The 14,727-nt window shown below is 41.9% G+C and overlaps 1 protein-coding gene across 2 annotated transcripts in view; it reads left to right on the top strand.

Moving 5' to 3' along the window:
• The window catches only part of PFKL (phosphofructokinase, liver type), a 304,230-nt gene extending 302,301 nt beyond the window's left edge, over window positions 1-1,929 (top strand). For both annotated transcript variants that reach the window (XM_069225784.1, XM_069225783.1), the window contains exon 22: window positions 10-1,929. In XM_069225784.1, coding sequence (XP_069081885.1) covers window positions 10-157 — 148 coding nt within the window. In that variant the 3' untranslated portion in view covers window positions 158-1,929. The remainder of the gene's footprint in view (window positions 1-9) is intronic.
• The last annotated feature ends 12,798 nt before the right edge of the window (window positions 1,930-14,727 follow it).

Here is a 14,727-nt window from a genome sequence, read left to right as displayed (position 1 = left end):
TATTTATAGGCACCGAATGCCAAAAGAGCAGTGGTGGCTAAAGTTGTGTCTAATGTTGAAGATGTTGGCAAATTATCAGATCAGCCTAACCGAAATTGTTCCTGGGAAGATTGAACATGTGACCCGCAGGACGCTGAGCATCGAAAAGGGATTTTAGAATTATAGTTGCCAGAAGAAATCTTGTGAAGTACAGTATGATGAATTGATTTAAATCAAAACTCTTCATTCATTTTTCAATTGTTAATGCCACACTATGTTTCTGAGCCCGAGAGACCAAAGGATTTCCTTGTCTAATTATTATTTTCAAGAGTCTTTCACACTCCTTACCAGATCACCTCTATAAGGTACTTGCAAAATTAATTTATAAGACAAAGGAATTATCTCATCTCCTACACCTCTCTAACAGCGTGAAAAGTACATTCATCATTTTTCAGCTCCTCTAATATAAAAAACGAAACGGTGTTAGTGTCTGTAAAAGGTATATGGCAAGATTGACAGTCTTTTCTAATAACCATTTGCTGTGGAAGTGCAATTTCTATACCTCGAAAGGCATTGATCAAATGCAATTTATATTAATGACAGATGAACATGGGCATCCTTAATCGATGTTTGGTTTGTAAAAGGGTCATTGTCCATTCATTTCAAACTAATTAGGTGAATGGATTTGGATTGACTGCAGTTAGGAGGTTTGGGGGTAAAGTGTCTCACTTCTTAAAATAAATCAGATTAACATCTTCCATTATGCCTGTATCAATAGACTCCAGATCCTGATCAGTCTATCCTATTTTATACCAAGTTAATATTACAGACTTGAAATCATGATACATTGTATCTGCTCTATCTTGTCCATTGAAAATATGTACAGTTTAGGTGTTTCTGGGCTGCCTGTTCAGAGATATTTCATGTTGGAATTAAGTATCACAGAAGCAATAAAATCCGTTTTGCACTGTTGTTTTCTCATTTGTATAACAGTCAAGTGTAATAAGTATGCTTTATTTTAAGGAGCTATATTTCTCCACAGCGTAGCAGTGAAAATAAAGTTCTCGGTATAGCTAAATGTTAATCATCGTCTGAAATACACTTTCACCTGCTATTTCTGATGGTTCCTCCTAATTTGAAACATCCACGTCTGTGGGACAACAGAGAAGTGACCAAAAGTGTAACATGTTGGAACACTCTAACACAATTATTATTTTAAGCAAACTGCAATTTAAAAGAAATCCCACTGATCTGCTGATCAAAGCTGCTATTCCTGTTAGTGCTCATTTTCTACTGTTGGAGGAAATGGGACAAGACATGTCTTCAGGGGGTCCCACAAATAAAGCCAAATAATAACTTTCTCCTCCAGCTTCTTGATAGCCCATAATTTCTTTTAGGTCCCCCTGTTATAACACATTAAAATCTGGTTTTCCAGAGTTGTTCTTCATGAATAATGTACACTACTTTCTTGTGGCCACAAATGCAGTATTAACTTATGATTTTTATTTAAACAAGTAGATGATGTAGCTAAGAATTAATACCTCAAAACTGTCATCAGTGTTCTCTTAATAGCAAATGCTCCTTTAACTTGTATAACAGAAAACTATGTAGTCATCGGTAGAAAACATAAAACAAAAACATAACTGATTGGTTGGACAGGGAAACAAAACTAAGAAAGAAGATTTTTTGTATCTTTCTAATATGCATTACCAACTATTTAATACATTTGTAACAAAGTACTGTATTGTCGTTTAACACATGCAGCTTATTAAGTGGTGGATAGTGTATTTTGTCGTAGTTTGTTTCTCATAAACCGCTTCATTTGCAATCAGAGCTACTCAATTTACATTTTGTAAACAGTTTTATACTTTGGGCATCATAATAATATTGCAAAAGTGTTCACTGCTTTCATTCTTCATTCAAAATAAATAACTGACTGATTTTACCTAATATTGCTAGTATTTGTGATCTTTTTTAGTGTATGTCTTAAATGTTGTTTATTCTGTCAAATATGTGTTTACAGTTTGCGTTTACTGTGAGTGGCACTCCCAAATCTAGTGTTAAGGTAATATCCCACCACCAACCTTTGAAGGCATTTTCCCATTGTGGTGTATAGGTGATGATGATGATGACGAGGAGGAAACTTATAGCATGCACAGCTACTCATCAGAATGTCCTGACACATTCCTGCAGGTCTAATCAATGCACATAGAAGGCCCGAAATTTGCACAAAAAACAAGGTTCTAAGCTTTTAAAACATTGCTGCATTGCTGAGAGCTCGAAGCTCAAGTGGGAGCTTATTCCAAGCCAGTGCACCTTTATAGGGCAGAGATCTAGCCCTAGTCCTGGCTCGACGAATATAGGAAATGGTAGCTAACAATTTGTTTGTTGATGTCAATTTTTTCTGAGGATTATAAAAGCTAGACCGAGCTCTAAGGTAACCAGCACCAGACTGGTACAAGGCACCGTGTACCAATACCAGAGCTTTGAACAGAATAATTTTTTTGATAGGGAGCCAGTGCAGAGCTCGCAGTTGAGGGAAAATCTGTGTTTTGATTGGGAAGTTAAACACTATGCGGGCTGCAGTGTTTTGTACTACGTGGAGTCCATTTAGTTGTGCTCGTACTCCAAGATACAAGGCATTTCCATAGTCCAATCTTGAGGCAATCAAAGCCAGAATCACCAACTTTTTTGCGAAAAAATGACCAAAACATTTCCGCAAGGAGCACATTACCTCAATGCACCTACCAACTACAGAACTAATTTGACATTTGAAAGATAGACGGTGATGAAATTTGAACCCTAAGTTCTTCACTGAACCTTCTTGGCGGCCAGGGCTGGCGTATCATTGCGCAAAAAGGTTTTCCTGGATTCTGGTGCGGTATTACCAAAAAACAACAACATTTTGGTTTTATCAACATTGCACTCAAGCTGGTGGCTAGCCAGCCACTGGAAAACGATGGACCGACAGAAGTTAATCTGCGCCCCTGATAGATCTTCACCCTTACCACAAGATAACAACAGTTGCATATTGTCAGCATAAGATATTATTTTTGCCCTGAGGGCTTCAGCAATCCATGCCAAAGGAGTAGGATACAAATTGAACAAGATGGGACTTAATGTTGAGCCCTGGGGAACTCCAGCTGTTAGTTCACATGTTTTCGACAGCTGAGGCGGTATCCAAATTTGATTTGTTGACTCTGACCAGCCAAAAAGGAGGCAAACCAATCCAAGGCTAAGCCTTACCCCCCAACTCCATGGAGACGCTCAAGGTGTTTTGAGTGGGGGGCAGTATCAAAGGTGGCTGGCAGATCCAACATTATCAGCACAGCCTTGCCACCCCCTATCAATTGTGCTTTTGATGTAGTCTGCCACCTCCACTAGTGCAGTCTCTGTGCTAAAACCAGGCCTAAAGCCTGATTGGCTAGGGTGAAGTAGATTATTAGCACCCAAGTAGCCTGAGAGCTGACGTTCACATGTTTTTCCAAGATCTTAGATAAGGCCGGAAGAAGAGAAATTGGCTTGTAGTTGAAGGGGCAGCAAGGATCAGCTGAAGGATTTTTTTGGTAGGGGCAAGATATTGGCTTGTTTCCAGGTATCGCAGTTGAGTACCCTATTAATCAGAAGATGGATTATGGACGCCCACCCTGCTAATAATTTAGGTATACCAGGAGCTCCAGGTTATCCGGATTTTAAGGTATCACTAGCAGCGAGCTCTCTGTAGTTCTTGGCTCAAAATTTGATAAAGTGGCAGAGGCTGGATGTGTCCATTTAGCCTGCAATTTTTCAATTATTGGTGTACCTGCCTTTGATCCATTAGACAGACTGATTTCAATATTCAGAATCTTCGTCTGAAAATAAGTGGCTAGTTGTTCACACCACTATGGAGATGCATGCTTGGTCCTAACACTAGCCGATGGAGCTGTAAAACTTTTAACTGTAGTAAAAACGTATTTATACTTATTCTTTGAATTATCAATTTTATTGGCTTTTTTGGATGCTCGGATATCAGGATGGTATTTTCTAAGAGCTTTCCTTAGCATTGATAGTATACGCTCTCCTCCACTGCCTTTCTAGACTCTTACAACCTTATTTCTCGGCCTTAAGATTATCTGACAACCACGGACAGGATGGCCTACTTCTGCTGGTTCTGCAGGGGGAAGGAGGGGATGCAAGATCGATGGCATACTCAGTCCCATTGTCCAGCAGCTCCGCGTCCTTCTCTATCTCAGGTGGCTTTTCAGCAGTTACGTCTTCAGAGTCTCAGATCGAATTAGTCTATTGAGTAATTGCCAGACTTTCTATGAGAACCATGACATCATGTTTACAAGTCACAGATTTTGGTTTCCCAAAGCTACTTACTTTTTACTTCCTTGTTAGGCCATGACACACCATTATCTGAGTAGATACGTGTTTTTCTGAAACAAGCGATTCCTTTGATTGCCTTCCTGGTGAGGGGGCAGGTGCATAAGACCCTCTCAGTAAATGAACCCTGACGGCAGCTACTTGGCTTATTCCGCTTCCAATGAAGATGCATGGGGTTCATAGAGTATTATTGATCCTTGTTAGGCCTCACTGTGTTCGGGATATCTTTGAAGTTTTGATAGTCACACCAGAGCCAAAGCTGTATATTTTTTGCAATATAATGGCTGCTTTGTCTCACAATATGTATCGTTTATTTCTACCAGTTTACGATTGTGTTCCCTCGATATGTCATTTAAGTTTGTGTTCAAACTAAAAAACATGGCTGCTGCTGGTGATGGACTGTCTGTTTGAAACAGTGATATTGTTTAAATAATTAACTCTTATGATTAATCCCAGATCAAAGAACAGCATTGCATTAAGAATGTATGATGTGGATTTAAAGTTTGGTTTTCATTTTTTTCATCTGCCCCATTTTGTCAGTCTACTTTTTTTTGTAGCCTTTTTTATTTTAACCTCAGACTCGTTAAGAGGTACGCTCTTTACGGTGCAACAGTCATGGTTTTATGCACTGGGATTTTAATAAATCAGGGCCAAGTTAATTCGACAAATATAGGAATCAAAGGCCTGCTGCCAGATCTGTAATACTTTGAAAGCCATGTGGGCTTCAAAGGGCATCTCAGCAACCATAAACAATTCGGATGCACTCTTGCTTTCACCATAGTAAAGGCAAACAAACTGCCGGGGTACGTGTTCTGACTACCAGTACTTTTTCTGATTGTTTTGAAAATGTTTAAAGCACACCAACCCCCAAAAAAGAGGATGTGCTGGTGCTAAGGAATCTTTATTCGATAAACGTCTACAGAGAGAACCAGGATCGAACTGGGACAGAAAGTAGGCCCAGACCCTAAAACAAAAGTGGCCCACATTAATTATATAGCTAAAAAGTAGCTCATGTTTGCTAGTAGGGCAGTTCTGAACTTTTAAAGACATTCTCGATAAATATTTTGCAAGGTTATTTTCAGGTGGGGCGAGGTTTGTCCTTATTTAACCTTGAAACAAAAGCACGCTTTCGTGAATAAAGGTAGCCATCCCAAATGCACTGATTCAGACAAGTCAGTCAGTAATTTGGGTTTGGATCTACGTGTTACCTCACATGTCGATACTGACTTAGGAGATGTAATCATTGGCCAAGTTTTCAGACATCAAACCACAGTTCAGCTGTGCCCCAAAAATCAGATGCGGCATTCCTCTTTTCACCATTGCTTCTCTTATCCATTTTGTAAACAAATTTCACTGAGCTTCACCACTTTTTACATGTTTATCTTCTTGCCAGGAGAAGCAGAAAAAAATAGTTTTGTTTGATTTGCTGCCGTCTTCGCGTCTTTCCCCTCCTTCTGCAGCACACCAAATAAAGTAAGGGCACACCCTAACTCAGCTCTTAAATCCTGCTGCCAAAGTGCCTTCTTTCAAAGCTGCCATCAATCTAGTGATGTCCGCCTCCAGCTGTTCCTCTTTCTACCTCCCCTTGTTCCATTCGGCAGAGATGCTCACCAATGTTCCCTTCAACCATGCTTTGTATGCATCCCAGGTTAAATGGTTGGAGGCTGATGATTAATTCCAACTAAAAAAAAAATGTGCAACACTTTCTCCAGGTCCTCTACTATTTCAGATTGGAGGAGGCGTTTTCTGTTGACTGTCCATCTCCCAACACCCTTCTGATTTGAGACCATAATCTTCAGTAGTAGGTCAGCATGGTCTAATAGGTGTATTGGAAGATGATCTATCATTTGGGTTTTATCTGTTACTTTTAAGTCTGTCAGAAAGTAATCTAGTCGAGGGAAATGGCCATCTTTCTTGATAAAGAAAGTGTAAAATCTACTATTCCTCCTCATTTTCTGCCATATATCACACAGGTTCATGCTCTCCATTACAAATGCATGATAGACCTACATCTTTGGGGAACTTACTTGAAAGTGTGGTGATGATCTGTCCAAATTATTATCAAACAGAATGTTAATGTCAACCCCCCATTATCAATGGAGCCTCAAAATCCATTACTGTAGAGCATAGTTGGGTTAATGGATTGATGTAATCAATATTTTGGCCATAGTAATTGGCCAAAGTAAGTAAAGTTTGAGCTATCCTAACTTCTGCAACTAACCACCTACCCCATCATCTAATGTATATCTAGCTAGTTCTATATTGGAATTAGGTATGATTATCAAAGATACTCCTTTTGTGCAATGCTGCTGTTCTGTTGATATTACTTTCTCCACCCATCTCTGTCTTAGCATAAGGTTCCTGCACTCTTGCCTCAATAAATGTGTTCTTGCAGAAATATGATTTCTGAGCTTGAGTCCCCCAAATAATGAATTATTGATCACTGCTTTCTAGCCACCTGCAGCCCATTGACATTCCGGCATAAGCTAGAAAAAGCCTGACCTCCCTGCCAATCACCCTTTATTTCAGTAAACATGCATCAAAGACTGACTAATATTTTCCAAGGTATGGGAGACTGCATGGATTTGAGCTTGCTGCAGGCAATGTTCGTTTTAATATCAGTCAAATCAACAGTAAAAACATGCTCACAAACCGCCAAAACAACCCACACACTGGCCTATCAAATCAGCCATTCAGGCACTGCCTGATTACCCAATTGGTCAGTCCGACCCTGGATAAACAGGCACACTGTTAACATTTTACAGAATTTGAGAAGCACAAAGACTAAAAGAAGACTGTGTAAAGCATGAGCAGCCATCATTGAAAAGGTGTGGCCTCCGGTATCGACTTTCTTGAATTTGGGCATTTTGACATAAAGCAGTATTGGAGTGCACAGATCTCATAGGTGTATAAGGGAAGAAAAGAAGCTGTGTAGCTCTCAGTGGCCAGGCTGTATAAGGCCAGATGACTAAAGCATAAGGAATAGAAAACACAGCACTTGTGCATGGGATTGCCAGTGGATAAGAGAAAGAAGGGCAGAGAAACACATTTTTCTGTTGAGCCTTAGAATGAGGCGGCAGTTTGCATTCTGCATTTTTTCTGGATTTTGTTGAAATCTATGGAGGCAATAAATAGGCAGTTCTACAAAAAGATAGATGCAATAGCCCCAACTTGAAATGATGAGGGCCTCGACTGGTTTGTCTGAAGGAGCTTGGTAGCAGAGGAGCCCTTTTCCTGCTGACTTTCAACATAAAAGGAGGGGCTTCCCAATATGTGACTTGTAAGTGAATTGTTCACATAGATTCTATGCTCTACAGGTGAGTACAGGAGGAGCGCCTATCGCGTTAGACCACATGTTTGAAGTCCAGATGGAAGAGTGAGTGAAGACCATGACCTTGTCTTATCAGTGTTAAGCCTGAGGGAAACGAAATTCACTCAGCTTGCTACTGAGCACAAACATATTTTAACTGATCCAGGGCAAGACCCAGATCTCCACTGAGGCTTGAAATGATCTTGGTGTCATCAGCGTAGGCATATAACTAGAGGCCGTAAGATGCAGTAATAGGGTCCATGTAGATATTAAGGAGTGTAGAACTTAGAGAGGAGCCCAAAGGGAACCTGCAGTTGATGTATTTAAAGGTGGAACGAAAGTGAGACAGTATCACTTCGATATGTTTAGACAGTTAGTTACCGACTTCCTGTGCCTTTTTTCCTCTCCAAACTGCATTTTTTAAGAAGAATGCTTTGGTCACATCAGACAAGCACATGGGTATGCTGGCTAAGGTTGTGGAGGGCTGAAAATAGAGAAGCTTGGTTCAGTTAGTACCATGGGCAATGGAACCGAGAGGAGAACTCCCTCGACCCTGTGACTCTAAAAGACTTCTTCGAAGAAAAAACAACTTGTAACACTCCGAGCCCAACATTAGATGTCGGAATTGGTATGCATAGCATGTGAATCTGCAGCACAACATGCCACGAACAGATGTACACTGGGTAAGTGACATTTTCCATATCTCGTTTTTTTTCCAAAGCGTTCACTTACAACGTTTTTATATGCAAGTATTATTACTCTGTTAAAACCAGTACTCATCTTTAGAAGGATAAAAGGCAAAGGTGACCTTGCTAGGATTTAAACTTGTGGCATGCAGACCATACACGGATTTTAATAGTGAGAGTCCACCTGTCTTAGTTCTCTTATCGGCTCCTAAGCCAGTGGTTTCACACTGGTACTACCTATGGGACTTTCTCTTGTTTTTGTGCTGCTTGTGCTTAGGGCTGTAATGGGGGGAACTTGAAACAAACCTAATTTTACACCTTTCACTCTGCCTAGTGATCAGAAAACTGAAGATTTGCCACAAAACCATGATCTTCACAGCCTCGCAGAGTTTCAGTGGGTGTGGTATCTAGCTCCCCAGGGCCAGAGTATCGCTGCTCCACTGAAGCTTATCTGTCGGCAGTTACTTCTTTTGTAATTTGAGGTGACACTTTCGTTCAGAATCTTAGAAGTCTGCCGTTAAAAACCGACTGCTTAAATGTTTAGCAATGACTTACACTACTTGCGATTTAAAAGCACCTGCTGAAAAGTTCCCTGTGCGATCAACCTTCAGGAAACAAACTGTCAAGATACCTCTTGTGATTAATGTTCCTGCTAGGGAGAGAGAGGGGAGTTTTGTCTACCGGCTGCTTTGACTCACCATAAAGAAGCAAAGATGGTTAACATGCCTGCTGCAAAGAACAAAACTATATTTTATGTGGATAGCTGAGTGGATTAGTAAGGCCAGCCTTTACGAGCGCTTTAAAACAAATGTATGTAAAGGGGAGCTATGGAGAGATGAGGGTCACATTTGCCGGGTAGTAGTGAGTGAATACGATGAGTGGTCATGGGGTGAGGGAGCGCCAAAAAAGACTGCCCCACAGGGCGCCATCAGCACTAAAGCCGGCCCTGACTGCAAATCTGCACTGACAGGTGTCATATATAGGCATTAAAAGGCTGCACAGGGCCTTTGAGTAAACCTGAGCCTTGTAAGGTTAGGGTGCCCAGTCCTGCATAGGGAGCTATCTTTCAGTAGAAGAAGCTTTTGCTTTCAGGTTTGGTTAGGAATTGGCTGGATTTAGATGCATAGGGACACTGCTCAGCCCAGCTTGTAATCTGGCTCTGTGTTGGTTGTGCCTGGTCATTTGGGGACTGTACCTGAACGTTTGCCATTGCATTAGAGGCTGTGCACGTGCTTATTAAGCTGCAACTGGGCATCTGATGACTGTGCCTGGGTATTGTTGGCTGCAACCTTCGCACATCATAGCCTCATCCTAATTATTAGTATATCTGAAAAATATTTTACCTGCCTTACTAACGTCGTTGTTTTCTCAATCCTATGGTTATTGTAGCTTTTGAAATGCATTTAATGCTTTTAATTATCAACGTTAAAGTTCACGGACAACTTCCTGTTAGATTGTCGGGGTGAAATCATTAGATGCAACTTTGCGTGTGTTGTAAGGGGGTCACTGTGTTGGTGGTGTCACTTTGGGTACACCTCTTATTTTCTAAAAACGACATTCATTGCTTTATCCACTTTCTGTGATACTACTTCCTTTAACATCAATGAACGCTCCACGTATTAGAAAATGTACATATGCCCTCTGCTGTGTTCTGTTCTATTTAACTCCGGGGCAGTGGCGGTTTCTGCACGAGGGCGTCGGGGCTCCACCCTCGTAACTGTAACAAAAAAAAAAAGTGAAAGAAACTCCCCTAACTCCCTCCCTAAAATAAACGCACACACCTCTTTCTTGCTTGGGGCTGGGGCCAGGCTCGGGGCTACTGTGTCACGTGACATCATGAGACTGGCAGCATCAGGCCAGGCCCTCCCCTGACTGAGTCTATGTTTGCCGGGCGGACAAGCTCACAGCCTGAGGCCTGTGAGGTCATCAGCTCGGCAAAGACATAGCTCAGAGGACCAGTCTCCACCCCATAATGACGTGTGGATAAAGTTAGCCCCGGGCGCTTCAGGTTGAAGCCCTGTAGCGCTAGGGGCTTCACGTCAGTCAGGATAGTGGAGAATGGTCACCCCACCCTTTCCCAATTCGTGTCAGAGGTTGGGTCTAGCCCTGTGAGAAGTTGGGAAATGGTGGGCGGGGCTGCAGGCAGCAAGCTCAAAATTGTGTCTGCGTAGTTTGCTAACACTTCACAAACACGAGGTGTTTGCTTCCCGCGCTGTGGATGGGAGTTGGATTCGGTTGGACGGTAGACTCCACTGAAATCTAAGGCAGAAGGTAATACCAGCTTGCTCATTTTTCTGTCCCAATGAAAAACGTTGCTTAAAACCAGTTGTGACGAGTTCTGAAAGGGTGGGTGAATGCAAAAGGCTGCGTTTGTACGGGGAGCTGAGATGTGCACGAATTATGTCACCCTATCCATCAACACTTGCTCATGTACTGCGCAGGCCTCAAGAGTTTGCCTTCTACTTTAAGTGGAACTCATTTCCATATCTCCACAGAACTCTGTCGGCCACTGCGGGCACATTCAGCAAAAAGACCGAGCCGAGTAAAGCAGTGGTAGTGAAATTAGTGTTACTGTGCAACAGTGGGCTTGGATGTCGAGTGCCAGTTAATAATCCACACAGTCCATGTATAAATGTGTGCGTACATCTGTGAGTACAGTTTTCAGTTGTACTTATTTCACTATGTTGTGCCTTACCCCGGCTTCACCTTCCCTTGCTCGCCAAAGTAAATCGTGCTCGAGGTTTCGAGACCAACACTGGCATGGAGCTGCCGTTCCTGACTCAGCGTGCTGCCTTATATAAATTAATTGAAATAATCTTTAATTCTTTGAAGTGTAAACGATAAGGCTAGACTTGAGCCAATGCTAGTGGTGGTTATAGCAGACTACAAGTGATCAGGCAAGGCCACGCAACTGTATGCATTAAGCATACGAAATTAAGAAAACTCTTAGGGACTACATATTCTCGCCTCAAAAGAACGCAGCTGATGCAGTACCCGGATGACTACGAGGCCGAGGAGGGTTTCACTCCATTTCAACTGACTCAGACTGACAGCTGTCGCCGCGCACAGTGAGTAGTGCCTCTCCCTGCGTTTCTGCTGGGCCCCGATCATCTCACCCTCATTGATGAAGGCCGTCGGAGCTGAGGTATGTGGTGATTTAAGTAACACCACATCAGTAGCTGTAGTTGCACGATGAGCTACATAATACAATTCCAATCCCGTTCTCAGTTTATTCACTCCAGTTCCAAATAGCTCCTCATAAATGTCAGGGAAAGGATATTGCACTTTAAAGAATGCCTGCCCAAGCACCCATCTTTGAAGACCCGCGCATGCATGGTTCACGGACACAGTAACGCGCACACTACCATTTTAATTGACAACAATTTGTTTCCCCTCATAAGTGCTTTAATGTGTATTCATTGCTGCGTCGGTCCCCATAGCCATGGGAATATTATGTTGAGGCATGTGCTGTGTCGCCATCGATCCCTCGACAAGGCAACTGTCATGTCAGCTCGAGATCATGACATTAACACACAAAGAGATGGCAAATACCCGTTCCTGAATAGCTCCATTACCCTGAAATAAAAAAGAGGGCTGGCTCCCTCTGGCGGGGCCGTGCATTAGTGCGATGTTGGCTCCTAGTTCCAATTAAGGAAGAAAACAGAGAGAGAACATGAGTTTCAGAAAGAAAAAATGCCATGCAAGCTGCCCCAATTCGGTTTGAACAACCAAAGGTAAGCCCTCACCTATAAGCTCCAGTTAAAGCCCTTGCCTCCCACACACAGCATCACTTGGCAGGAGCCTGGCACCTGCACAGGGAGCCCTGTCTGTTTGCACCCGGCCTGTGATAAGTACACGAATATGGGGGATGTCATTAGATAAACACACATGTATTTTGTGTGTGAGTGTGACCGTATATTTCACACTATGAAATTGCTTGGCATGACCACAAGACCATTTTTTTTACATTATGATTCGGGTTCAATATCGGGTATTTTTTTTATCACCAGCTTATTGGGAAAAATGATTATGTCCTTTGTTCACAAAGAGTGCCACAAATGTTCCTATGTGTAGATAAATGTTGCATATGTAGAAAGTAAGGAAACGTTGCATGGAACACAGGCAGGTCGTTTTTGCAAGTGTAGTTGTATAAACACATATTATTGCCTCACATGGTGTAGTGCGTGGCAGAATTTATGACATAACTACAAAGTATTTAGGATTAGTGAAAACTGTGCAACATCAGCACATTTTTTTCATTTGCAAGTGCTACCCCGAGAACATTTTTTGATGTACCGTGGTAAGTGTGCTGGCAGGAGTCAGGAACTAGAAATGATCCAACCAAGTGTCAGGCGATCCCTCTGAGGCCACTGGTAAGAAATGCTAATTCGGCGGCTTTGGTTTTATTGGATATGCAGTGCGTCTAGTGTTCGCTCGCCCACGGAAACGTGACAATGTATTGGGAAGACCGGGTTCTCACTCGGTAGCTAAGGCTCATGATAGTTCATTAATATATTAAGAACTGGAGCTTCGCCCCCTTAGCATCAGTGATTGCTACAGACTGTAAGCTCTGCACCAAGGTCTATTAATCACATTTGGGGTGAGTTCAAGGAACATAACAGGATGCCAAAAAGGTAGTGGAAAAATTAATTTTCAGAGTTTATAACACATTATGATGTAAGGTAATGCACTGTGTGCACTTTAAGTCAAACCATGACAGCGTTTTGTAGATCTAATTTTTTTGTGTAAAAGCCAGCATATCACACAAATACATCTTTGCTTCATTAGAATTTTAATCTTTTTTTAGGTCTGGTCTCCAGTCTCCTGTTACAAAGAAAAAAAAGATAAGCATAGGGTAAATAACTCGCATAGAAAGGCTTTGAGCCAGTGTGGTGATTGAAATGATGGCTCAGTGAGCTGATGGTTGGACGTCATGAAGAAGTATTGAACAGTTCTAAAGTCATTGCTGTCCTGGTGTGTTTCTGTAATAGTTACAGTTACATTGGCTTTGTAGGGCCATGGAAGCTTTTGGATTACAGAGATGTTTTTATTAAAAGACCACAAGAGGCTCTATAATATATAAAGTAGTATGGGCCTGTGTCATGCGTTACAGGTTTACATTCTTTTGTGCCTTAATGGTGTCCTAACTACAGTTGGTTTATTAACCTTCTTGCTTTCTCAAATTTGCTTGAAAATGCACCATTTGCCCACTCTTTATCAAAATTTTCCTCGGGGGCAGAACCCCCGCGAACCTGCCTCATGATGTTCGGGCTCATTCGCTATGCTCGCTCACCATAGGGCACTCGTCCCAAACTTTTACGCCCCACCACTTTAAAATTCTCACCAGCCGCCACTGCTCATGGGGTTTTAACGGAGTAAGATTGGCTTCTGCGGGAGACGATGGTGAGTAATAAAATGTTTTCCTTCTATGATTAGAGATAGATTCGATGTAGGTTACATTTATAGAGCGCTGGACCCTTTGATACACAAGTTGTATGACAATGTGCTGATTAATAAAGTTATGGACAACAAAAAGCTGGCGTTAAGTGGCAAGGGAGGTAGAATATCACTGATTTTCAATGAAATATTTTCTGGTTTCGTAAACTAAATTCAGTAGTTCGATTTGTGCATAAAACATACTTGTTAACATTGACAAACTATTATCCAATATTTCTTTCATTCAGTTTTTAGAGTGCGCGTTTATACAGTTCGACGAACTACAAGTTCAATCTTCAAACCCCTACTGAGTTTTAAAATATGACTGTGACTTGTGTTTTTGTAGCATCTGCTCATCTCGTTCCATTGAATTTCCTGAGTTAGGGAGTAACATGAGTCAAGTCCTCAAGTAACGGGAAATGTCACAGGATGGCTCGTCATGTTACACGTCCATCATTGTAAGGAAGCTACAATCTTATTCTCTGTTGTCTTTGAGAGCCGCGGTCCAGCCTTCAGGGCTGAGACATACACCAGGCACGGTCCTCACGCTCCGAGCACTCGAGGTCTCTTGTGGGAAAGCGACTACGTCATTTCCTACAATTGTCCTCGTGTAAGCTGAAAAAGCTGCACCGCGCTGGCAAAGGCCTCTATCTCCGAGGCGGTCATTTCCTTTTCTGTCATTTGTGTTTGAGAGTGGAGGAAAGAAGGATCACGTGACGTGAACTGTCATATTTCCAGATGTAGCCCAGGCTTTCATTTCATGAATTACTTAACCACTGAGATAGTAGCAGACGGTTTGCTTTTAACAGTTCCAATGTTATGCCAAGTCAAATAAACCAGGAAAGAGGGCAGTTGCAATAAACATCTGAATGCTAAACACCAACTGAAGAAACTGAGAGCGAGCTTACTCGTTTTTTCCCATTGAAATGCCTTGGGGATACTACTCATTTT

The sequence above is a fragment of the Pleurodeles waltl genome, chromosome 3_1 (assembly GCF_031143425.1).
Source record: "Pleurodeles waltl isolate 20211129_DDA chromosome 3_1, aPleWal1.hap1.20221129, whole genome shotgun sequence".
In the NCBI taxonomy this organism is placed as follows: Eukaryota; Metazoa; Chordata; class Amphibia; order Caudata; family Salamandridae; genus Pleurodeles; species Pleurodeles waltl.
The sequence above is the reverse complement of the archived record's forward strand: the minus strand, read 5'-3'. Positions and strand labels throughout refer to the sequence as shown.